Source organism: Mytilus trossulus, chromosome 2, assembly GCF_036588685.1.
Source record: "Mytilus trossulus isolate FHL-02 chromosome 2, PNRI_Mtr1.1.1.hap1, whole genome shotgun sequence".
In the NCBI taxonomy this organism is placed as follows: domain Eukaryota; kingdom Metazoa; phylum Mollusca; class Bivalvia; order Mytilida; family Mytilidae; genus Mytilus; species Mytilus trossulus.
Window position 1 is genome coordinate 59,258,166 of NC_086374.1, and position 24,642 is coordinate 59,282,807.

Here is a 24,642-nt window from a genome sequence, read left to right on the forward strand (position 1 = left end):
TACTAACACCTCTCACAAAGCAATTTAATAAAGTCTCTGCTTTGTTATTATCAACACACTCAAGAAAAGTAATCAAACGACTGAACAACAGACCCCCTACCTGAAATTATTCAGGTCATGTGAAATTGTAGATCACAACTTATCCAAAGAAACGAAAATTCTGATCTGAAATTATCAAAAAAGGATCAGGGGCGGATCCAGCCATTTTAAAAAGGGGGTCCTTACCAAGGTCAAAAAAGGAGAGGGTGTTCCAACTATACATGTCCCCATTCAAATGCATTGATAGTCCAACAATCACATATAAGTCAATCAGTTTTTGATTAATGAAGCAATCTTGGTTCTCTCAGAATATATTTTAAGCATACTATGGCTAGTAATATTTGTATACACCAGATCTTTATTTGATTTGAATATATTAATAATGTCAACAATTTCGGCTAAATCAATGTTGATCGGATCAGATATCGTGATTTTCAAATGTCTGTAATTATCATATCCACATCGTAAAGCCGGGAAATGGATCAGAAACATACTAATGTTTAAAAATATTCAATTTAGGACTGGGGATTTGGAACGTATGGTACAAACCTTAATGTTTTGTTGGGCTAATATCTGCTTTAATAGACTCACTCCACAGCAAGGAAATTCCACTACCTGTTTTGCAACAACAGCATTTAAATCCTCGTCAGAAATGTTAGAAAATTCAAGTTTGCTCAAATTATACATTTTCATATTTCTATAAATTGTACTCTCTGATACACTAAACATCTCACTAATTTCTATAACAGTTAAATCAATGTCAAGCAGGGACTCCAGTGCTTCTTTTGGGAATAAAAAAACTTGTTATTACTCTTAGTCAAAATATTGCTGCTGAAATGAACACAAGCTATTCTTATTTCCATTATTTTTCTCCTGTCGTTCATACCTAAATATGCGAAATCTTGAAGCGACAACTTGCAAATTAAGTCAGGTGTTATTTTTTCCTGGTGAAAAATGCCAACTTGGAAACGTAAACCACACCGATTCAAAACTGCTTCCATTTCTTCCATTTTCATTCAATCACGTAAAGGAGTTCATGAATAAACGTCCGTCAAAAATATCCGCGTTCGTTTTTTTCCGACAATTTCCGTTATTGACTTCCCGACTTTTACTACATCCTCATAATGTATACAACCACTGAACACAAAGTTGAACGAACCGGTATAATATCGATGCTTTTACTGAACATAATGAATAATCTACTGAATATAAAGAAACCGGGACTACTGAAGATATTACATAATGTACTGTAAATAATATTGAATCTACTGAACATAATGTCGAAAGTACTGAACATAATGAGAACTGTACTGAACATAACGTCAGAAGTACCGAACATAATTCAAATACCACTGCATATAATAATGAAACTACTGAACATAATAACCAAAGCACCGAATATAATGTAAAAACTACTAAACATAATGTAATAACTACTGAACATAATAGGATATCTACTGAACATAATAGGATATCTACTGAACATAATATACATACTACTGAACATAATGGATAAAGCACCGAACATATTAAGCAATCAACATAAGAAGACAGTCATGGCGTTCCATAGTTTTCCCTATCTGTTGTCTTTGTTAATAGTTGCTAACATTGCCTTTATGGATGGGTCCGTTCTTGATGTAAAATGTGGTGAGATTCATTCTTTTCGTTTACCACGGGTTTTTTTTGTGGAATATATTCTTGTCGTTAACCATCCATATGGAGTTAATTCCTGTGTTTTGTTGTATATAGAAACCATTCTTGTCTTCTTGCTGGTCTTTTGCGGTATACTGTGCTGAACTATGAATTGGATTGTTTAAGTCGAATTTAAGTAAGTAAGAAGTTATAAAAAAGTTGAATAAAACCAAACCATTTAACATTGATAAAAGTACACTGCAAGAACAGGGACGGTAAGTAAAATCACAGCTGTAGAAAGCAATGAGATCACGGGTAGTAAGGTCGTCATATCGAGGAGCGTTTAGTACAGTGATTTTGTCATACTAGTAGTTTGGATAAGTTTGACATGGTTAATTTATGTTACTTTCCTAAATTATTTTGGCTAGATGGGATTTTATTAAACTTGAACAAATCTATTATTTGGTGAATATATCTCCCTTTAAAAAATTTCTAAATAAATCTGGGATTACTAACGAAAGTATAATTGTCCCAGAATGAAATGCAATATTTCTTGCTTTTTGGATACACGTCAAGATAATTTGTGTTTGGTATTATATCCACACCAAAAAATCTGAACAAAGCGCGATTACTGTTGTGAATATTGCGGAAATACGTCACAAAGTAACCGTGATTGGTCAAATACTACTTTCCATGGTGCAAAGATTTGAAAACGTTTGAAACGGTAATTATTTTCCTTTAAAACTGATAATGTTATTTTAACACAGATGTCAACAATATTTCACAAAAAAAATTGAGAGAAATTGAATGAAAAGCAGGTAAATAGCTGAATGTGGATTTATCTACATTTTTTGTAATTTAAAGAAAAATATTTACACTCTCTGTTCATCATCATGATGTTGTTGACGTCCTCTTTTTAACTTATAACAAGACAAAAGTGACTCCAACACCCACCCCCCCTCTCCAAACTCTCATTCTATCCATGAACAGCAGCCGCAGGAAACACTCAACACAAGGGTCCTTTATTTTTGCTGCCAAGTTTATTTCCTTTGTGGGGTCAAAAACATCTTGACTTTTCAAATATAGAGCCTCTCTGTAGAACTGCCATACATAACCCCACCCACCCCACCTCAATAATGTTGCCGTAATTAAATGTATCATGATTATCTGCCTGTATCTGTATTTCCCACTTCTGGAAATGGATGGGTACGTTACAGATTCCTTTCGGCTAATGTGTGACCGATAGGTCTACACCTAAAAAAAGTCGTGCTTGCTGAGAAGTGCTGATCTAAACTCTGGGACTATGTTGAAGGCATCTATCCCATTGAACTAGAGATAAAGGATACAACAGATACCATTAAGTCAGCCTCATATCTTGACTTACATCTAGAAATTGACAATACACCTTATTGCTATTTGTCCGCCATTACTGGACATCACACAAGTTCCCGTAAAATTTTGACATCATAATAGAAAATATCTGACGCCACAATGGAAAAGAGATTGTTGTATGACGTCAAAAGTTCAAGCGGAACAGATTCTTAGGTCAAGCGGAAATAGCGATAAGGTGTATGAGGGTCAGCTGAAAACAAGAAAGATGATTTCAGCTTTCAAATTGTGAACTTTTCTTTTCTAAGTAGCAACATTCCAGCAGCACCTGCCTACGGGGTATATCTCCCAATTTAATAATACGATATTCCTGTGCTTGCATTTTCTATCATGATTTTCTTGATAGACATGATAGAGGGTTGCATTGCTGCTCACAAGGAAGCTATTAAACCAAGAGTTCCAAATGGTGAAGTTGAAATCGTCGGATTCTCTTCGTAAATTTTAAAGACGCCACCACAAGTTGGTTGACCTTTATGGAATAACCATTTCACAAATGATATCAGATTATTGTATGTCCCTTACATGGTAACTAGAATCCCCTTCCCTTTCATGAATGTGACCTAACGAATTAGACTATTTAACAGATTTATTATAACATGAGCAACACGATGGGTGCCACATGTGGAGCAGGATCTGCTTACCCTTCCAGAGCACCTGAGATCACCCCTAGTTTTTGGTGGGGTTTGTGTTGCTTATTCTTTAGTTATACAAATGTCAAATGTATGTTGTATCATATTTACTAGTGTTTGTCTTTTTTATTTTTAGCCAAGGCGTTGTCGGTTTATTTTCAATTTATGAGTTTGACTTTCCCTCTGGTATCTTTCATCCCTCTTTTGTAGTGCCACACACCACCAAGTCTGCTAGAAGGTTCCAATCTACTGCAGTGCGCTTATTGATAGAGTTTTTGTACTGGTCAGTCTTACTGTCAGGAACTATGACCGCTCGTTTGTTGTTACAAACTCGTTGGTCTACAATGTTTACCTGTATACTCTATATAATGTTCTTAGTTACAAAGTTATTGTATGTTGTTGCTCTTGTAATAACAGAAGCTGAAGTTCTGACAGCATTTTTGTCATACATCTGTCATCCCTTGATTTGTAGTCTTCGATGATAAATCTAGCCTCTATTCTGTGCATTGATTCCAATTTGTCGATTTTTTTTGGGGTCCCAAATAATTTATCTGTACTCCATAATACTAATAGATCTTATAAATGCTATATATGCTGTTTTCCAGCATTCCCTAGGGCATGTAGGGCAGTGTTGTAGGTTTCTGTCACCAGGCTAATTTGGACTTAATTTTTATTTTATCGTTTATTTAGAAATTGAACTTTTGGAAAAGATATTATTTTACAAATTTAAATATTTACATGTATAGACAAATAATGTGTTAATCTTGATTAGTGACATATGATTTTCAAATGATTGAGACAGATTAATTGAGTTACAGAAATTAATATGAGAGACATTGATCATACTAAAGGTGTGAAAAGCATTGTATAGAAAAATGAAAGAATAAGATTATAGAGTATTATAAATTATAATTATCTTTTGTATTAATTAATGTGAATGCTGTCACTTATAGCTTAAAGTTATGAAATGTCATTTTAATTTGAGTATTGTCATTTTAATTGAGTATTGTCTATTTTCGATATTTAGTATAAATACTTATTGCAAACTTTGTAAAATGAGAGAATAGTATAGTATACCTTGAGTACGAGAACATCTGATATAGTACAGTAGGAGTCATATTGTATTGACGTTAACCTTTGTATATGTTATACTAGCATTTGGCTTGGAATTAAATTATATAACTTTGAATGTGTTGGATTTTCGTGAACTGCAACAACTAGTTCCTGATATTGGTGACCGTCAAAGCGTAATTGTTTTTCTAATGATTTTACAAAGAAAATCATGACCCCGTAGCCCGCCCCTGGTTACATTATGGTGGACGACCCGCGGCACGTTGACTTCTATGCTCAACAACGATTCTAGTACCTTTAGTAGCAGCAAATGAGGGTTCCCAGTTTCATCAACAAATTTAACAACATGAATATTAATTTAAGACCGCAATGGAGACTCTGGAACTTTCCCAGTCAGAGACCCGTATGTGGCAAATGTGGAATATTGCACAACAGAATCTGTTCTGCTAATTTTAAAACGTGTTTCAAATGTGGAAAAAAGGGACACTATGCAAGAATGTGTTTTGCTCGTATACCGTCATTGAAAGCAAAAGAACAACAAACAACAATAAAGAAAACAAAAGTGAAAAGTAAAAGAAGAACAGAACGGGACAGATCAAGATGGATTCAACATATGGAAAGAAAACAACCAATGTTCGAATTACCATTTTCTAATATCAGAAATGCAGCCTTCGTAAATGTTTTAGAAACAAATCATTCAGTTAAAGTGGAATTAAAAAGAGTAAAAGAAAAATTAAAGGAGAAAAATATCAACGGTGAAAAATTTAAGGATCAACATAAAATGAAAGATGAGGAAATAAGCAACCTAAAAGAACAATTGCATACAATGTGGGAAAGAGCACAACTGTATGTTAAACAAAATGAGGAATTTCGCGAAGAATTGGATAAATTTAAATCAACACCAGAAAATCTAAATATACAGGATTTATATTGGCAAAATGATTTATTAAGGAGTGAAAACTTAAGGATAAAAACAGTGAATAATAATTTAATGAAACAACAACATTTAGAAAACAATGAAATAGTTAAAAACCATCCATTATACATCAATCTTCAACTAGATAATGATCAATTACAAAAAACATTAGACTTATTTAAAGAATCAACAATGGGTAGAAAAGAAGAAAGAGAAAAATATGAAATAAAGATAGTACAGCTTGAAATGCAGATAAGACAATTTCAAAACTTTCAACAACAAAACCATCAACAACAGCAACAGCAGATGTGGCATGAACCACCAAATGTTTACAACCAAAGACAATCGTTTAATTCAAATAACAACAGTAGGAACAATAGAGGACGATTTATTTAACTTTTATTAACACGAGGACGTGTTTTTTGTTGAGGAGGAGCCATTTGTCACCAGGCTAATTTGGACTTAATTTTTATTTTATCGTTTATTTAGAAATTGAACTTTTGGAAAAGATATTATTTTACAAATTTAAATATTTACATGTATAGACAAATAATGTGTTAATCTTGATTAGTGACATATGATTTTCAAATGATTGAGACAGATTAATTGAGTTACAGAAATTAATATGAGAGACATTGATCATACTAAAGGTGTGAAAAGCATTGTATAGAAAAATGAAAGAATAAGATTATAGAGTATTATAAATTATAATTATCTTTTGTATTAATTAATGTGAATGCTGTCACTTATAGCTTAAAGTTATGAAATGTCATTTTAATTTGAGTATTGTCATTTTAATTGAGTATTGTCTATTTTCGATATTTAGTATAAATACTTATTGCAAACTTTGTAAAATGAGAGAATAGTATAGTATACCTTGAGTACGAGAACATCTGATATAGTACAGTAGGAGTCATATTGTATTGACGTTAACCTTTGTATATGTTATACTAGCATTTGGCTTGGAATTAAATTATATAACTTTGAATGTGTTGGATTTTCGTGAACTGCAACAACTAGTTCCTGATATTGGTGACCGTCAAAGCGTAATTGTTTTTCTAATGATTTTACAAAGAAAATCATGACCCCGTAGCCCGCCCCTGGTTACATTATGGTGGACGACCCGCGGCACGTTGACTTCTATGCTCAACAACGATTCTAGTACCTTTAGTAGCAGCAAATGAGGGTTCCCAGTTTCATCAACAAATTTAACAACATGAATATTAATTTAAGACCGCAATGGAGACTCTGGAACTTTCCCAGTCAGAGACCCGTATGTGGCAAATGTGGAATATTGCACAACAGAATCTGTTCTGCTAATTTTAAAACGTGTTTCAAATGTGGAAAAAAGGGACACTATGCAAGAATGTGTTTTGCTCGTATACCGTCATTGAAAGCAAAAGAACAACAAACAACAATAAAGAAAACAAAAGTGAAAAGTAAAAGAAGAACAGAACGGGACAGATCAAGATGGATTCAACATATGGAAAGAAAACAACCAATGTTCGAATTACCATTTTCTAATATCAGAAATGCAGCCTTCGTAAATGTTTTAGAAACAAATCATTCAGTTAAAGTGGAATTAAAAAGAGTAAAAGAAAAATTAAAGGAGAAAAATATCAACGGTGAAAAATTTAAGGATCAACATAAAATGAAAGATGAGGAAATAAGCAACCTAAAAGAACAATTGCATACAATGTGGGAAAGAGCACAACTGTATGTTAAACAAAATGAGGAATTTCGCGAAGAATTGGATAAATTTAAATCAACACCAGAAAATCTAAATATACAGGATTTATATTGGCAAAATGATTTATTAAGGAGTGAAAACTTAAGGATAAAAACAGTGAATAATAATTTAATGAAACAACAACATTTAGAAAACAATGAAATAGTTAAAAACCATCCATTATACATCAATCTTCAACTAGATAATGATCAATTACAAAAAACATTAGACTTATTTAAAGAATCAACAATGGGTAGAAAAGAAGAAAGAGAAAAATATGAAATAAAGATAGTACAGCTTGAAATGCAGATAAGACAATTTCAAAACTTTCAACAACAAAACCAACAACAACAGCAACAGCAGATGTGGCATGAACCACCAAATGTTTACAACCAAAGACAATCGTTTAATTCAAATAACAACAGTAGGAACAATAGAGGACGATTTATTTAACTTTTATTAACACGACGACGTGTTTTTTGTTGAGGAGGAGCCATTTGTCACCAGGCTAATTTGGACTTAATTTTTATTTTATCGTTTATTTAGAAATTGAACTTTTGGAAAAGATATTATTTTACAAATTTAAATATTTACATGTATAGACAAATAATGTGTTAATCTTGATTAGTGACATATGATTTTCAAATGATTGAGACAGATTAATTGAGTTACAGAAATTAATATGAGAGACATTGATCATACTAAAGGTGTGAAAAGCATTGTATAGAAAAATGAAAGAATAAGATTATAGAGTATTATAAATTATAATTATCTTTTGTATTAATTAATGTGAATGCTGTCACTTATAGCTTAAAGTTATGAAATGTCATTTTAATTTGAGTATTGTCATTTTAATTGAGTATTGTCTATTTTCGATATTTAGTATAAATACTTATTGCAAACTTTGTAAAATGAGAGAATAGTATAGTATACCTTGAGTACGAGAACATCTGATATAGTACAGTAGGAGTCATATTGTATTGACGTTAACCTTTGTATATGTTATACTAGCATTTGGCTTGGAATTAAATTATATAACTTTGAATGTGTTGGATTTTCGTGAACTGCAACAACTAGTTCCTGATATTGGTGACCGTCAAAGCGTAATTGTTTTTCTAATGATTTTACAAAGAAAATCATGACCCCGTAGCCCGCCCCTGGTTACATTATGGTGGACGACCCGCGGCACGTTGACTTCTATGCTCAACAACGATTCTAGTACCTTTAGTAGCAGCAAATGAGGGTTCCCAGTTTCATCAACAAATTTAACAACATGAATATTAATTTAAGACCGCAATGGAGACTCTGGAACTTTCCCAGTCAGAGACCCGTATGTGGCAAATGTGGAATATTGCACAACAGAATCTGTTCTGCTAATTTTAAAACGTGTTTCAAATGTGGAAAAAAGGGACACTATGCAAGAATGTGTTTTGCTCGTATACCGTCATTGAAAGCAAAAGAACAACAAACAACAATAAAGAAAACAAAAGTGAAAAGTAAAAGAAGAACAGAACGGGACAGATCAAGATGGATTCAACATATGGAAAGAAAACAACCAATGTTCGAATTACCATTTTCTAATATCAGAAATGCAGCCTTCGTAAATGTTTTAGAAACAAATCATTCAGTTAAAGTGGAATTAAAAAGAGTAAAAGAAAAATTAAAGGAGAAAAATATCAACGGTGAAAAATTTAAGGATCAACATAAAATGAAAGATGAGGAAATAAGCAACCTAAAAGAACAATTGCATACAATGTGGGAAAGAGCACAACTGTATGTTAAACAAAATGAGGAATTTCGCGAAGAATTGGATAAATTTAAATCAACACCAGAAAATCTAAATATACAGGATTTATATTGGCAAAATGATTTATTAAGGAGTGAAAACTTAAGGATAAAAACAGTGAATAATAATTTAATGAAACAACAACATTTAGAAAACAATGAAATAGTTAAAAACCATCCATTATACATCAATCTTCAACTAGATAATGATCAATTACAAAAAACATTAGACTTATTTAAAGAATCAACAATGGGTAGAAAAGAAGAAAGAGAAAAATATGAAATAAAGATAGTACAGCTTGAAATGCAGATAAGACAATTTCAAAACTTTCAACAACAAAACCAACAACAACAGCAACAGCAGATGTGGCATGAACCACCAAATGTTTACAACCAAAGACAATCGTTTAATTCAAATAACAACAGTAGGAACAATAGAGGACGATTTATTTAACTTTTATTAACACGAGGACATGTTTTTTGTTGAGGAGGAGCCATTTGTCACCAGGCTAATTTGGACTTAATTTTTATTTTATCGTTTATTTAGAAATTGAACTTTTGGAAAAGATATTATTTTACAAATTTAAATATTTACATGTATAGACAAATAATGTGTTAATCTTGATTAGTGACATATGATTTTCAAATGATTGAGACAGATTAATTGAGTTACAGAAATTAATATGAGAGACATTGATCATACTAAAGGTGTGAAAAGCATTGTATAGAAAAATGAAAGAATAAGATTATAGAGTATTATAAATTATAATTATCTTTTGTATTAATTAATGTGAATGCTGTCACTTATAGCTTAAAGTTATGAAATGTCATTTTAATTTGAGTATTGTCATTTTAATTGAGTATTGTCTATTTTCGATATTTAGTATAAATACTTATTGCAAACTTTGTAAAATGAGAGAATAGTATAGTATACCTTGAGTACGAGAACATCTGATATAGTACAGTAGGAGTCATATTGTATTGACGTTAACCTTTGTATATGTTATACTAGCATTTGGCTTGGAATTAAATTATATAACTTTGAATGTGTTGGATTTTCGTGAACTGCAACAACTAGTTCCTGATATTGGTGACCGTCAAAGCGTAATTGTTTTTCTAATGATTTTACAAATAAAATCATGACCCCTGTAACACGCCGCCCCCCGGTTACATTTCCCCTATAATTATAAACAAACAAAACAACAACACTCAATGAAAATGAAAATAAAAAGGCTAAGCATGTTAACCCTCTTGCTTTCAGTTGTTTTTCAAGGTTGCATTTCTTATGCCACAGCTTACAGTCTGTCTAACATTAACATAATTTGATATATTATGTCACGCCAACATGACCAGAACTTTAAGGACCATTTTTTTAATAAAGGCTGTTCACATGTTTTGGGAATCCTCTCGTTTTATCCATTAGAATGCCTTACCAAATTTGGCCCATTGACCCCTAAGGCCTTTTTTCTTTTTATAAATCTTTAACATGTATTATTATCATGATTATAAGACAAACATCTGTAAAAGTCTTACATATATTAAATTTTTGTTATTTTTAAATAGTTTTTGAGAATTTAAACTTGTCAATAATATATGATAATAAAGTTATGAAAAATCAAGAGAAAACATTTTCCTGCAAAACTTTCAATGGAAAATATCTTGAAAACAAGCACATTGAGTGATTGACCTATTTAATTTTTTGGCTTTTTTTGGTTCCTTTATTTATCCCCTATCAATATATTCATTGTGTACTAGTATAATGAAAAGCTTGTTATTCTGAAATGAGTAGCAAACTTCCTTAAACACTGATTTCATTTGTAATCATCTCTCTATCTCTTAAACATGTTAAAGACAGAGAGAATGACCTAGAAAATTTTACACTCCTACAGCAATTAAGCCTATTTGGATATGGTAGTAAATAAAGTGGAAGTCATGTTAATTTTAAAGTTCATTAGGTGTTGTAGGTTTTACTAAATGAAATGATTTTTACCCCACAGGAATGCCCAGACAAAAGCGTGGCATACTTGGTGTTAAAAAAGATCCAAAGAAACAGATTTTGTATTTTGGTAATAACAGAGAAGAATGGCCTTCTGATGATTCAGAGGATTCGGATTATCTCCCTTCTGACTTAGAAGATGATCAGCCTGCCTCTTCGTGAGTAAAAAATTATTCTAACAAGTTTCAGTTTCAGTAATAGCCATGGCATTGTCAGTTTATTTTCAATCTATGAGTTTGATTCTCCATCTGGTATCTTTTGTCCACCTTTTATTATGATCAGTTGACATCAAACAAAATAATGAACTAAAAAAGATCATGTGTATAAAAATAAGAAGATGTGGTATTCATGGTATTTTTGCCAATTAGACAACACTTCACAAGAAACCAACTAATGTACATTTGATGTAGATGTAACCAAATAAAGGTTACTGCCTGTGGCATTCAACTATTCTGAATAATAATGAACAAAAACCTTACCACATACATTTTGTAGCAAGATATATATAAACATAATAAAAGGCTCAAATATAACAAATGTAAAACAATTAAATCAAGAAATCTATTCAACAGAAACAGCAACTACAATTATTTAGAGGAAGGGGGTGTCATTGGGGGATTCCGATCCAGGATCCCGCTTACTAGTTTGTCAGATTCCCGCCTCCCGCTTACATTTTGTACATAAGCAGTTCTCATTTTTCTGTCATTTCCCTGATCCCGCTAGACCTCATTTCTGTTTTCATGACACAATAATTTGACTTTCACGTGTCACGCCTACAAAAAACTGGCAATCCAGCGTCACGCTTAGACCCAATGAGACCCACAATGAACATAATGACCATGATGACTAGAATTTGGAAACAATACTACAGCTATTCCTTTGATGTTATCAGCATGAATATTACTGTACTAGCATAGCCAGTATTTCACATGCAGTATTTTTTTCGTAAATACACATGTACATACAGAGTGTTTTACATTTAAAACACATACCAGTAAAATACTTATAATGTATGTAAAATTGATCCTGGAAATGGGGAACTTGTCAAAGAGACAACATCCATGACATCATGACCAAAGAGCAGAAATCAGCAAAAGGCATTTCTAGTATTTAGTTTTTGCAAGTAACATATTATAGATGAAAAATAAATGTTTAACATTGTTTTTACCTTTAAAAGAATGATTTTTTTGTGGATCTAATCAGTCAATCAAATGATTCATCTTTATTTCAATTTCAAAGTTGACATTCTTTTCCTTTAAATAATTTTACACATACAATATATGTGTTATCCATCTCAAGCTAAGGGGTTAAATTGAAGTTCACAGGAACAGTCTTCACCCCCAGTGGCAGCCCAGGCTGGTAAAAATTGCTCTTTGGCCTGTAAAAATCAGACCTACAGGCCAACAGAATCTAACTAAAAAAAATAAAAAAATTGAGCTGCGGGCCTGTAGATTTAGCAGTTCAGCCTGAAGACTGCATGAGTACGGATTCAATGTGGTCGAATTCACTTGCAAGTGAAAAATTCATAATCAATGTTATTGAGCTTTTTTGACAAAATTGAATTTTGGCTGCTAAAAGAGAATTATTTTTTCATTAATTACATTTCATTATTGATTGAGCAAAAAACAATAATATATTAGATTTTTTATACATCTCGTAGCTAGTGCCTCTTTCAGAATTGACAAACACATGAACTCAATGATTGCGATTTTAGGAAAAATCTTTATATATATACCGTATTTCGGCCGTGTATTGTCCGCATTTGTGTATAGTCCATATCCCCTCTTCATTCCCAAATATCGAGGGAAAAGTCTAGTTTGCTTGTATAGTCCGCGTCATATAAAATGTATGTACAAAATGTATCAGCAAATGATCAGATATTACAATGCAAGTTCTTATTATTGCAATACTTAAACAGTCTTACAGTCGCATTAATTGCTAATATAAAAACCTTGCAATAATATCAAAATTTACAATAGATACATGTTTCTATGGAAATACCTAAATATTATTTTAGGAAGAGAAAAAAGAAGCAAGATAAAGGAAAAACAAAAAAACAAGTTATAAAAGAAGACGGTGCAAAAAGTAACAGTTTAGATATTTGTGTGGATTTACCTCCCCTGCCTACAGAAATTTGGTTGAAAATTTTCCAGGATGTTGTATCAGTAGCAGGTCCACTGCCATTTCTATGCAGGTAACATCTCTTTGCTGTTAGTATTGTTTACATGCCTAGCTCTAATACTTTCCACTGGGAGGAATATGAGCCATGTATTACAGTGGTGCCCAAGGCTTTGAGAAGACAACTGGAGATTTTGACAAATGTTTTAAGAAATACTGTAAACCAACTTATTTTCGCGGATACTTTATTTCGCGTTTTACAATTTCTAGTCCACTTCGCAGCTACTTAATTTTGCGATTTTCTTATCTACATATACTTGATCATGTTGATGTAGTTTGATAAGAAAAGATCCAAGTTAAACATATTCGCAACGATTTATATTCGCTTTAAATTTCTACCAAAAAATGTCGCCAAAATGAATTGCTCGTGAAAATAAGTTGGTTTACAGGACTGGTCATTTATCCCAGTAATGATTATCACTGGAATGGCCTATAACAACTTTTACAGGACTTTGCCCAATGTCCAGTGACATTTGAAATGTCTTGTATTAATTAGTATTTGTTTCACTGCAAAATACAAAATGTAATACAAACTTCCATCAACATTTTTAATTATCATATGCTGAACCAGGGGCCAGGGGCCTGCCCTCTCCCTCCCCTCTTTTGTGGTTAACATTTGGATGTTTAAAAGGGAACCAGTGAATCATGACTGTAGAGGGCCCTCTCTTATGGCAATCTGTGCCCCCCTCCCTTTATAAAAAGTTCTGGATCTGCCTCTGTCTATATAAATGTTTGATATAAGTACATACATACATGTCATAATTTTTTTTGTCAACTAAGAGAAGAAATATCATTTGTCATTTAAAAATAACTAAATGCTGTAAAGATTTTGAACAAGTATTAACATCTTTTTCAATTTCAATTTTTTGTATTCACTACATGTACTATGCTTTGTTCCTATCAGATATGTAAAGGAAGTTAGCTACTTAGTTTCAAAATAACAAGCTTTTCATAACACTAGCATATATTTATAAAAGATTAATTAATAATAAAGGAACCAAAAGAGCAAAAATAAAATATAGGTCAATGTGCTTGTTTTCAAGATATGAGCCATTAAAATTCTGGCGGGTAATGTTATCTTTTGGTTTTTCTTAGCTAAATCATGATCATTGACAAGTTTAAATTCACAAAACTTTTTAAAAAAATAACAAGGATTTTATAAGACTTTTACAGATGGCTTATAGTTATACAAGTAAAAGATTTATAAAATGAAAATATGTGTCAATAGGGCAAATTTTTTATAAGACATTCAAATGAATAAAACCAGAGTATTCTGAAAATCTGACAAAAATTCTAAAACATGACAAGCAAACTTTCTTAAGTATGTATTATATTTTATTTTAAAAGAAAATATATGAACTTTTGTAACATTCATGTGTGTAGTAATGTGTACTACAAGGTTGGTTTCTCATTGATCTATGCTTTTCATCTCCTTTCACCTTAATACAGAATGCATTATTTTTATTAGGGCACAGAAAGTATGCTCAAGCTGGAAAGAAATAGCCAAGGATCCCTCCTTATGGAGAAAAGTAGACCTGACCTTTGGATGGATTAAACAAAAGGAAGAAACTCTTAGATGGTTAACTGAAAACAGACTCTCACAGTGTCAGGAGATTAATTTATCAAACTGGACATTATCAAGTGCATTGTCTCTCATTGCTGAGAGATGTCCTCATCTGCAAACTGTAAATCTTTCCCATTGTAAGAAGTTAACACCTGATGGAGTTACTTCCCTTGCTAACAATTGTAAAGAACTCAGGGATATAGATTTTTCTGATACAAGTGTAAGTGTGATCATATTACTAATAGATGTACATTCGTAGGGAGACAAAATGTTTTAACTTTTGAAATTTTTGTCATCATCTGCAATTGCTGCAATGGTTTTATTTTATAAAAAGGCTAAAAGTTTAAACTGTTATTTGCTGCTTCCAAATTCTAAATGTATGGTTATCTTTACTTTGCCTAAATTAAGAAGAAAAAAACATGAAAAGAGTAATAAATTTATTTTCTGATATTTTGTTACCTGTTGTATTTTGTCATTTCTGAAAAAGGTTGAATATTATAGGGTTATTGCATGAATATTGGGGAATATTGTCCCAAGTAAAATTTCATATTGCACAAGCTTGGGATACTTGTTCTACGAGGGACAATATTCCCTAATATTCATGCAATAACCCTTTTATTGTATAGCAATATAATATTTGAAAGTAAAAATTGGTTTAAAGTAAAGATTTTGTCGTTGATGACTTCATGAATTTTGAAGATTATTGGACGCTAACTTTTGGTTACTTTCTGTGGGAAACATTATATTGCAATAAATTTTGTTAAATGATAAATATACAATATAAAAGTGTTCAACAAAACTTATTTATAATTTTTCATTTTAGATAACATCAACGTCCTTGAAAGAATTGATACTGAAGAGGTTCAGTGAATTAAAGAGAATTGATGTCAGCTGCAATAAAAAACTTACTGGTTTTACAATGGTGTTGGATACAATTATGGTACATACATGTACATGAATATATATAAAACTAAGAAAAAGGGGTACAATTGCCAATATGAAAATTATCCAACAGTTAAAATACCAACCTTTTACACATGTATGTTTGTTGCACAGACAATTATGGTCAAAGTAAAGAGTTTAAAGGATGAAGATATAAGCAATTATTTGTCACTGTACAACCTCCATCAATGAGAAAAATGAATGCCAAAGTCAGCTATATATATATATATATACAACTCGTCTCAACAGCAACCCAACAATGTTAGATCTGTAAATTTGCTTTCGCAAATTTTTGGTTCTTCCCTATACATGTATATATATAGTTTATACAACTCTTCTAAACATCAACCCAACAATGTTAGATCTGTTAATTTGCTTTCCCAAATTTTTTGTTCTTCCCTAGTCGGGATTCGAACTCATGCTACTGAGATATTGTGACACCAAATCGCCTGCACTGCAGCCATCCCGCTAGACCACACTTCCACCTGGGCTTCACAAAAATTAAGCTTTCGGTGGCCGTATGTTACCTTTCCTCATCAGTTTTATTCTAGTGGCATATTACAGTACATTATATATAAGTCATGGAGATGTTATTGTTACACATCAGCTCAATTATCTATAGTAAAGGATCCTACAAATTAATGCAAGATACAGTCACAGATAATAATTATATTTATAAGTACGTCTGAGTAGTTTAGATATAGGTAAAATTATTTATTAGGTCAAGATCTATCTGTCCTGAAATTGTCTGATTCATCAGACATCCCATTGTTATGTTGCTGCCCCTAATTGGTAATTACAAGGATATTTTGCTGTATTTGGTTATTATCTTGAATATAATTATAGATACAGATAAACTGTAAATAGCAAAAATGTTCAGCAAAGTAATATCTACAAATAAATCAACATGATCAAAATGGTCAGTTGACCCCTTTAGGAGTTATTACCCATTATAGTCAATTTCTTCGTAAATTTTTGTAATCTTTTACAATAATCTTCTCCTCTGAAAGTACTGGGACAAATTTAACCAAACTTGTTCACAATCATCATTAAGCTTTCTAGTTTTAAAATTGTGTCTGATGACCCTGCCCGCAAACAAAGATGACTGACATGGCTAAAAGTAGTACATAGGAGTAAAATGCAATTTTTGGCTCATATCTCTGAAATCAAAGCATTAAGAGCAAATCTGACAGGATTAAATTATTCGTTAGGTTAAGATCTATCTACCCTGAAATTTTTAGACCATTGAGGAAACCCATTGTTGGGTTGCTGCCCCTGTATTGGTGATTTTAAGAAAATTTTGCAGATTTTGGTTATTATCTTGAATATTATTATAGATAGAGATAAACTGTAAACAGCAATAATGTACAGCAAACAAGACATAAAAATAGGTCAAAAATGACTAAAATGTTCAATTGACCCCTTAAGGAGTTATTGCCCTTTATAGTCAATTTTAACAATTTTCTTAAATTTTGTAATTTTTTGTAAATTTTTACAATATATTTTCCACTGTTACTTCTGAGCCAAGTTCATTATAGATAGAGATAATTGTAAGCAGCAAGAATGTTCAGTAAAGTAAGATCTAGACACATCACCATCACCAAAACACAATTTTGTCATGAATCCATCTGTGTCCTTTGTTTAATACGCACATAGACCAAGGTGAACTCTTTAGAGTTATACATTTTTGATTTTATGTTTCCGAGTTTCCGAGTTATAAGACTTTATTTGTATGAAGTCTGACAACAGATTTACTAAGTATTGTGCAGCATTGTGTATTGCACAACAGCAAGAAATCTTTAATTGAATATTAATTCAATTCATATAACCAATTTCAAGTTCTTTGAATACATTTATTCAGAAACCTATAATATGTCAAATGTTTAATTTCAATCCAAATTCAGACTGTATCAAGCTTGAATATTGTATCCATTTTTGCCCCAACTGTTCAGGGTTGGACCTCTGCAGGGGTATTCAGCTGCTCTCAGCAAAGCAAAGTTTATTTATCTTGGTATAAGATGTGATCAAAGCCAAAGGGACATAACTAAGTGTAGGCACAATGTGTAGATATAGGTATTTATCTTCACTGAGATTGAGAAGTTAGTCCTTAGGTATTTATCTCCACTGAGATTGAGAAGTTAGTCCTTAGGTATAAATTTATCTCCACTGAGATTGAGAAGTTAGTCCTTAGTTATTTATCTCCACTGAGATTGAGAAGTTAGTCCTTAGTTATTTATCTCCACTGAGATTGAGAAGTTAGTCCTTAGTTATTTATCTCCACTGAGATTGAGAAGTTAGTCCTTAGTTATTTATCTCCACTGAGATTGAGAAGTTAGTCCTTAGTTATTTATCTCCACTGAGATTGAGAAGTTAGTCCTAAGGTAATTATCGCCACTGAGATCGAGAAGTTAGTCCATAAAAAAAGGAAAGTGATTTCAACAATAATAGTATACAAAGAGTTGTGTAACCCATGAAAAAGTAATCTGAGCATCATCTTTGAATAGAATTTTGGCCAGTTTGTATTTAACCTTGCAAAATGTATTTGCAATAAACTTTCCTTCACCAAATTGTTTGCTCTCAGGGATGAAGCTATTTTGTTAACTTTCACTTTTGTAGAAATGTCCCAAATTGACAGTGTTAGACATATCAACTCTTGAGAATGTACCAACATATGTGACCATTGATATAGAGGAGTTTCAAAAATCCTGTCCTAAGCTGAAGGTCCTTAGAATGGGGAACAACAGATACAAAGGCACTCCAAAAACAGATGAGGAAGTGGTAAATTTAATTAACAGCTAGCTGGTCATTTATTATAGCTAAAGTATCCGGTAGTATAAAGCTTCTATGTTTATCTCATAGTGATCACATGTGCAGTAGTGTGTAAGGGCCATCACTAGCAAGGTCAAAACAACGACTGTCAATCAAATTATTTTAATGCAACATTGTGTAGAACTTCATCCTGATTGGATGAAGCATCAAATTTCAAGGCATTACTTTAAAGATTGAAGGCCTAAAATTTTGGATTTTAAGAGTTGTATGATTCAATTTTGATTTCAAGATCACAATTTCCCATTTATTTGTTCCATTGACAAAGTGCTGTAATTTCAGCAATTATTGCATGCAGTTATAATTATGTTTTAAATGCGATTTTATTTTTGCGATAATAATAAAAATCCTGTTTAATTCATCCAAAAAATTTCAAAATGCGAGTTTTGATTATTGTTATAACTGTTGAATTTTTTCCGAATAATAAAACATTGTAATAATTTCTAAATTTAATGTACCGGTATATAGGCAGTAAACTTAAGTTGCCACTATAAAATTTCCAATTTATACCTGCAAATTTTCAAATACAGAAGGGAGATAATTCATGATTATATTGTTAAATGTTAAAAATCATGAGTCAAGACAGTATTGGATTAGCCAAATTGGATATTTTCTTATAGAACATATATAAAGATAAAACAAGTGTATACTTTATTTACTAATTTTGATATTTTTTTTCACAGGAAAAATCTGCAGGTTTCCCAGAATTGGAGGAATTAAGCATTCCAGATTTGAGTGGTAGACATAATATGCATAACACAATTGTGTATGATGTTTTAAATAGGTGAGCCTCTATCAAAAATGGTTTATCATTTTCAATTATTTATCTTGAAGCCATATTTACATTAAGGTAAATTCTTAGAGGTAAGGAGTCATAAAAACATTAGATTCTTACTTTCCTTCCATTTAAATATTGGGGAAGTAGAAATTTTTCTTTTGTTAATTATTTTAATTAAGAACCTACTGTTCAAGACTATCTGGGTAGTCATGGTCATCATCATCATTTTAACTTATGAAATATATAAAGTCAAGTCTGATATGCATAAAACCACTTAAGGTGGTATGGGAGTCTAAAATAAAAATGATAGAATTTGTTCATACTTTGTCAAAATGTAGTATCTATTGATACATGATCAAAAATATTATAAAAATGATAGGTCACCGTGCATTTTCTCAAGCTACAGGTTGTGACAAAATGACAAATTTTGTATGGATTATACAGGAAAAAACACCATTTTGTAAATAAAAACTAAACAAAATGATAGAATTGTAAAATAAATTAGGAAAAGATTGCTTTCAGACAATGCTTTGAGAATATCAAAAGAAAAGATAGGGTCACCGTACGTTTTTTCCGACTAAAAGACAAAATAGGAAAATTTCATGTAGAGTACTTCAGAAAATGCACTGTTATAGAGTTACCTCCCCTTAAAATGCCAATTTGAAAAAAACTTCAAAAACAACCAAAATTAATCTACACTTGTAAAAATATTAATATTTCTAAGTTATATTCTTATAAATTAGTTCTTTTAAATGAAACTTCACATTAAATTCTGCATTCCTCCTTCAAATTTTGCTAATTTGATAGAAAATATGGAACTTAGATTCTCTGTTTTTTACAATCCAAGATGGCGAAAGACACCCATACTACCTTAAGGGCATACGATACAGTTTTGATCCTATATTTACAAGTTCATGAAAATTCGCATATAGGCTAATTTTTACCTGATTAAATCAAATATGTAATAAAAAATATACCTTCATGTGCTACTTTTTGAGTAAAATGAGGTCGAAATTGTGTATATTTGCTAAAAATTCAGATTTGTGGTCGTAATTTCTTTTTCGAAAGAAAGAAATAACTTTTTTGTTATAAAAGATAAACACAAATTGTTTTTTGTAACATAATCGGTAATTTCTGTATTTTATAAATATCCTTAAAAAATATGCACTTTTTTATTCAGAAGTAACTCATATATATCAAATGTTCATGAATTGAGAAAAAAACGTCATTTTTTACTGCATGTTTATTGAAAATAAAAAAAATCCTCTGTTTACAGTTTTATGTGTGTAAATATATTTTTTTTTAATATAGGATTTTGCTATTGTTTTCTATAAATAAACTTTATCCTATTCCTAATAGAAAAATAAAATAATAAAAAAATATAGGTCACCAATGAGTTAAAAAAAATATATCAAATTTAATGCACAAAAAATAGTCATCTGGGGCTAAAATGAATTGATTTTTTTGGTTGATTTTTGTACCATACAGTGATTTTGCTAGTGCTCGTCACTTTCGTATTTTACGAAAGGGTTTTCTCGTTGACGCTTCAATTAGTCACTTCAATTTTGAAAGTGTTAAAAAAAAGTTTGCAATAAAAACTATAAATCTACCTGTCTTCATGCTTTTGACAAGTTTATGACCTCCAGGTAATTAACATTTTCAACAGGTGTTACAAGTTGTGATTACAACTAATCTGCTTATCGCCATCGGATGGGTCACTAATTCGTTAATTATTAATAAACCCCATAATTGAAGGACCATCATAATTATTTCCCCAGGAAAATCAGTCAGTCGGCATTTCAACAACCAGGAGTATAGTCTCATCATTTAATCAAAAATGTAACAACCCAGACAGTCCGCATTTGAATTAATTCAATATTTCTTAAACGATCCCAATCTGAAGTTCATTAGTCGTTGACTCTTCATTTGAAGGCATTTTCGTTATATTTGATTTAAATTTTCATTAAAAACTTTCGACTATTTCCATTCAAAATAAAGAATTTAATGTGTTTATTCAAAACTTTCACGAGTTAAACAGGTGCTTCCTGTATTGTGTTCTACTCATGCATGAAAGTATTCCTTTGACTATTTCATTGTATTCATAGGCATTAAAAACGTAAAATACGAAATCATATGTAAAATTAAACGAGAGAAACAAATATATATCTCTTACTAAAAATGATAATTTCCTGATGAATCAGGACTCACTTTGAATTTATTATCCATGTGTCACTTCCCGTTTTCGTTTCATTTTAAAACCGAAAGTAGTACTCAACGTGATCTATTGTTGATTTGTTTACAACCTCCTTTCAGTCATTAAAATAGTTCCAAAAAGGATTTTACACATTTCCAACTGGATAGAAATTATTTCCAAATATAGATTTAGACCTTTTATAAGGATAATGATTATGCAGTGAAATAATCATTGCAAGTTAATTTCTGCTGTGATTCCTTGTTTAAAAAAAATAAAATCCAACTTTTCATAATAATGGCCAATACAGTCAAATCATACAATAACTGCCAATCATGCTGATGCCTCAATCCCTTAAAATCTGACTGGCAAAGTCAAAAGATGAAGCTAGTAATAAACATCATTGGTCCCTTGCTTTTACACAAAATAAGGTTGATTTAATAGCGCACAAAAGTGACTAAAGCCCTCAAAATCCTAGCTTAAACCCTGCCATATCATAAGTTAACAACTAATAGTGGAATAAATAAATTTGTAATGAAAAAATAGTTTAAATATTTGCTGAATATTTTGTACCCTCATGCCTCCTTTAGTTAATATATCCCATTTTAGTACTAATTTATCATAGGACATGTAGAAAAATCTGTCCGTTCAGAACAAATCATTACTTCAGTTGCCTTATGCATATGGGCACAGGCCTTTTTTAAAGCTAACATTAAAGTGTGAGTTTTGCTCATTGATGAAGCCCATGCAGTATCCTGTAGTTGTTAACATCCATGTCTGTTGGTCACTGCTGGATAGTTGTCTCAATCAACATTGACAATCATATCTTATTTTATAGCATATTCAAGGTAATTTGTAAAAACAAGATACTTCCAGATATCATTAATCAACTGAAAAGAAAGGATATGTTTAACAATTATTGCCAAAATATCAATAGGGATATGAATAAAACAAAATCAAAGGCACTTTTATTGCTGTAAACAAAAACTTGCAACTCAGACCATTTCTATAATTTAAAAGCCTCTTGCTCTAGTTTCAGCAGAATAACAACATTTTAAATTTAACAGTCATATCTGTACAGTAGGTGTTATTCTTAAAAAGAATGTATTGCACAAGTCTGTTATTTGAAAGTTTTGTTGATGTTATAATCATATGGCTATTTGACTTTTTCAACAGAATATTACACAAGTCTTTTAAGCTGAAGGTCTTAGATATCAGAGGACGATGTAATGAGTCATATGCTGTCCTAGAAACTATACCTGCGTCAGATTTAGAAAGCTTGCATGTTGGTCTATCTTCCATGTCTTATGATGATCCATATATGGACCTCTTTCTAAAAGTGAGAAAATGTATAATGAAACCAGTTCAAAACTTAGTATACAATTATCAAAAAATTTAAAACTCCATATATTTATAAGAAGAATAAGAAGATTTTAGGTATACTTCAAGACTTCAAGAGATCAACCTATTACTGTTTAAGAAATATTTCATGCAAACCATAGATTTATTGGAATATTTACATGTCCTAGGCCTTTACATGTTAATTTTATCCTGAGCATCATTATTTGGTTAAAAACAAAAATCACAAGGTGTGTTTACTGTTAAAGTTAAAATCCTTCTGGGTGATTATTTTTATGTCTAGAAATGGAGGGAGACTTAGGTTTTACCTTTGCCTTAATAAAAAATTATGATACTTGTACACAATGCTTATTACCACATAACACAGTTCAAGTTTGAATTTTGGTGGCATCACTTAAACCTTCTAGAGTTATGCTCCTTTACACATGGAAAAATTGCTGAATTTTTACTTTCTGTTCTCTAACACAAGTTAGCATCAACCACATGTTATGAAACTTAACCACAATGCTTATTGTGACCACAAAACTCAGATTAAGGACGAATAAGGATAGCATCACTTTTACATCTTCTGTGTTCCATGAACACATTCCCCATTAATTTATATGATTATACTAGCAAAAGTGATTTTCTTTGTAGTGTAGTTATAGTTGAATATTAACTTCGATGAATCAAAACTTGTATTATTTCAGTGGAGACATAGTCTAAAGACAATAGATTTGTCTTGGGTTCAGAATGTAGAACTAGCCATTCAGGAACTTACCAGTGGGCCATCATTACCTCTAGAAAAAATTCAACTAACAGGATCTAATATTGAATACAAAGATCTCAGGTAAAATATTTATTTGTAAATAGTCATTGTTTTTTTCTGGTTAGTGAAGTCTTTCTCTCCAGTTTATTCAATGGGAATTTTTTTTTAAAATCTCCTTGAAAACAATAATTCATTGATTCATTTTGCTGAACCGATATAACTAATATAGTGATGAAAATACACGAATAAATACTGATTAATGACACACATTGTCATGATTGTCAAAGCAAGAGCAAATATTACCAAATATAAACTGGTGAAGAACAATTATTTGGTTTCATCTGTTCAAAACCTTGACCAACATCAACTGATTCTGATTTCTCATGATAGAATTTATTTCCTTTGCAATAAATTCATGTGTTTTAAAACTGATTTCCTTTTCAGGAATCTGCTGAAAAAATGTCCAAAATTAAACTACGTTCAACTGGAATCTTGTCGCAATTTGGTTAGAGGTATTAAAAGGTTGTATAAAGATGAGGACATCAATGTGCTCAAGGAGAAAATGAAAAATCTGGGAAATATCTAACAAATTTATGTTATATCGATATTGACCATACAGGCAGCTACAAATATCAGGACTACTTATAGTATATTTTTTTAATTTTTATACAAATATTTGAAAAAAAATTTAGTTGTTGCAATATTTAAAAACTTATTTGATATTGATTTGTATTTATTATTTATATCCATTATTTATTAAAAATAATTAATTGCTCTGACGGTGTTTTTATAATAGCTCACATGGCCGAAATGACTAATGTGCTGCCATATTCATTTGGCATACATCAAGCTGTCATCTTTAAACTTTGA

The 24,642-nt window shown here is 31.3% G+C and overlaps 4 protein-coding genes across 5 annotated transcripts; all 4 read left to right on the forward strand.

Moving 5' to 3' along the window:
* Nucleotides 1–2,302: 2,302 nt before the first annotated feature.
* LOC134707655 (F-box/LRR-repeat protein 6-like) lies at nt 2,303–24,451 on the forward strand. Of its 2 annotated transcripts, none has more exons than XM_063567610.1 (10): nt 2,303–2,395; nt 11,188–11,344; nt 13,204–13,380; nt 14,833–15,148; nt 15,752–15,868; nt 18,487–18,648; nt 19,380–19,480; nt 22,842–23,004; nt 23,714–23,853; nt 24,217–24,451. In XM_063567610.1, exons 2-10 carry the CDS (start codon nt 11,190–11,192, stop codon nt 24,356–24,358), a joined length of 1,473 nt encoding a protein of 490 aa, XP_063423680.1. In that variant the 5' UTR covers nt 2,303–2,395; nt 11,188–11,189; the 3' UTR covers nt 24,359–24,451. The 2 variants fall into 2 exon arrangements, with proteins under 2 accessions (XP_063423680.1, XP_063423681.1); XM_063567611.1 differs by having other exon boundaries at nt 2,356–2,489.
* Nucleotides 5,257–6,072, forward strand: LOC134705903 (KIN17-like protein). Its single transcript, XM_063564618.1, has one exon. It carries the CDS (start codon nt 5,257–5,259, stop codon nt 6,070–6,072), a length of 816 nt encoding a protein of 271 aa, XP_063420688.1.
* On the forward strand, nt 7,043–7,858 carry LOC134705904 (KIN17-like protein). The gene has a single exon (XM_063564619.1). The coding sequence runs from the start codon at nt 7,043–7,045 to the stop codon at nt 7,856–7,858; it is 816 nt and encodes a 271-aa protein (XP_063420689.1).
* Nucleotides 8,829–9,644, forward strand: LOC134705905 (KIN17-like protein). The gene has a single exon (XM_063564620.1). The coding sequence runs from the start codon at nt 8,829–8,831 to the stop codon at nt 9,642–9,644; it is 816 nt and encodes a 271-aa protein (XP_063420690.1).
* Nucleotides 24,452–24,642: the final 191 nt, after the last annotated feature.

What these genes read in the sequence shown, in the direction of transcription:
- LOC134705904 (XM_063564619.1), top strand. Translation starts at nt 7,043, where the DNA reads ATGTGTTTTGCTCGTATACCGTCATTGAAAGCAAAAGAACAACAAACA.
- LOC134707655 (XM_063567610.1), top strand. Translation starts at nt 11,190, where the DNA reads ATGCCCAGACAAAAGCGTGGCATACTTGGTGTTAAAAAAGATCCAAAG. An exon ending in GTGTATGATGTTTTAAATAG is followed by an intron (nt 19,481 to 22,841) that starts GTGAGCCTCTAT and finishes CTTTTTCAACAG; the next exon opens with AATATTACACAAGTCTTTTA. An exon ending in ATATGGACCTCTTTCTAAAA is followed by an intron (nt 23,005 to 23,713) that starts GTGAGAAAATGT and finishes GTATTATTTCAG; the next exon opens with TGGAGACATAGTCTAAAGAC.
- LOC134705905 (XM_063564620.1), top strand. Translation starts at nt 8,829, where the DNA reads ATGTGTTTTGCTCGTATACCGTCATTGAAAGCAAAAGAACAACAAACA.
- LOC134705903 (XM_063564618.1), top strand. Translation starts at nt 5,257, where the DNA reads ATGTGTTTTGCTCGTATACCGTCATTGAAAGCAAAAGAACAACAAACA.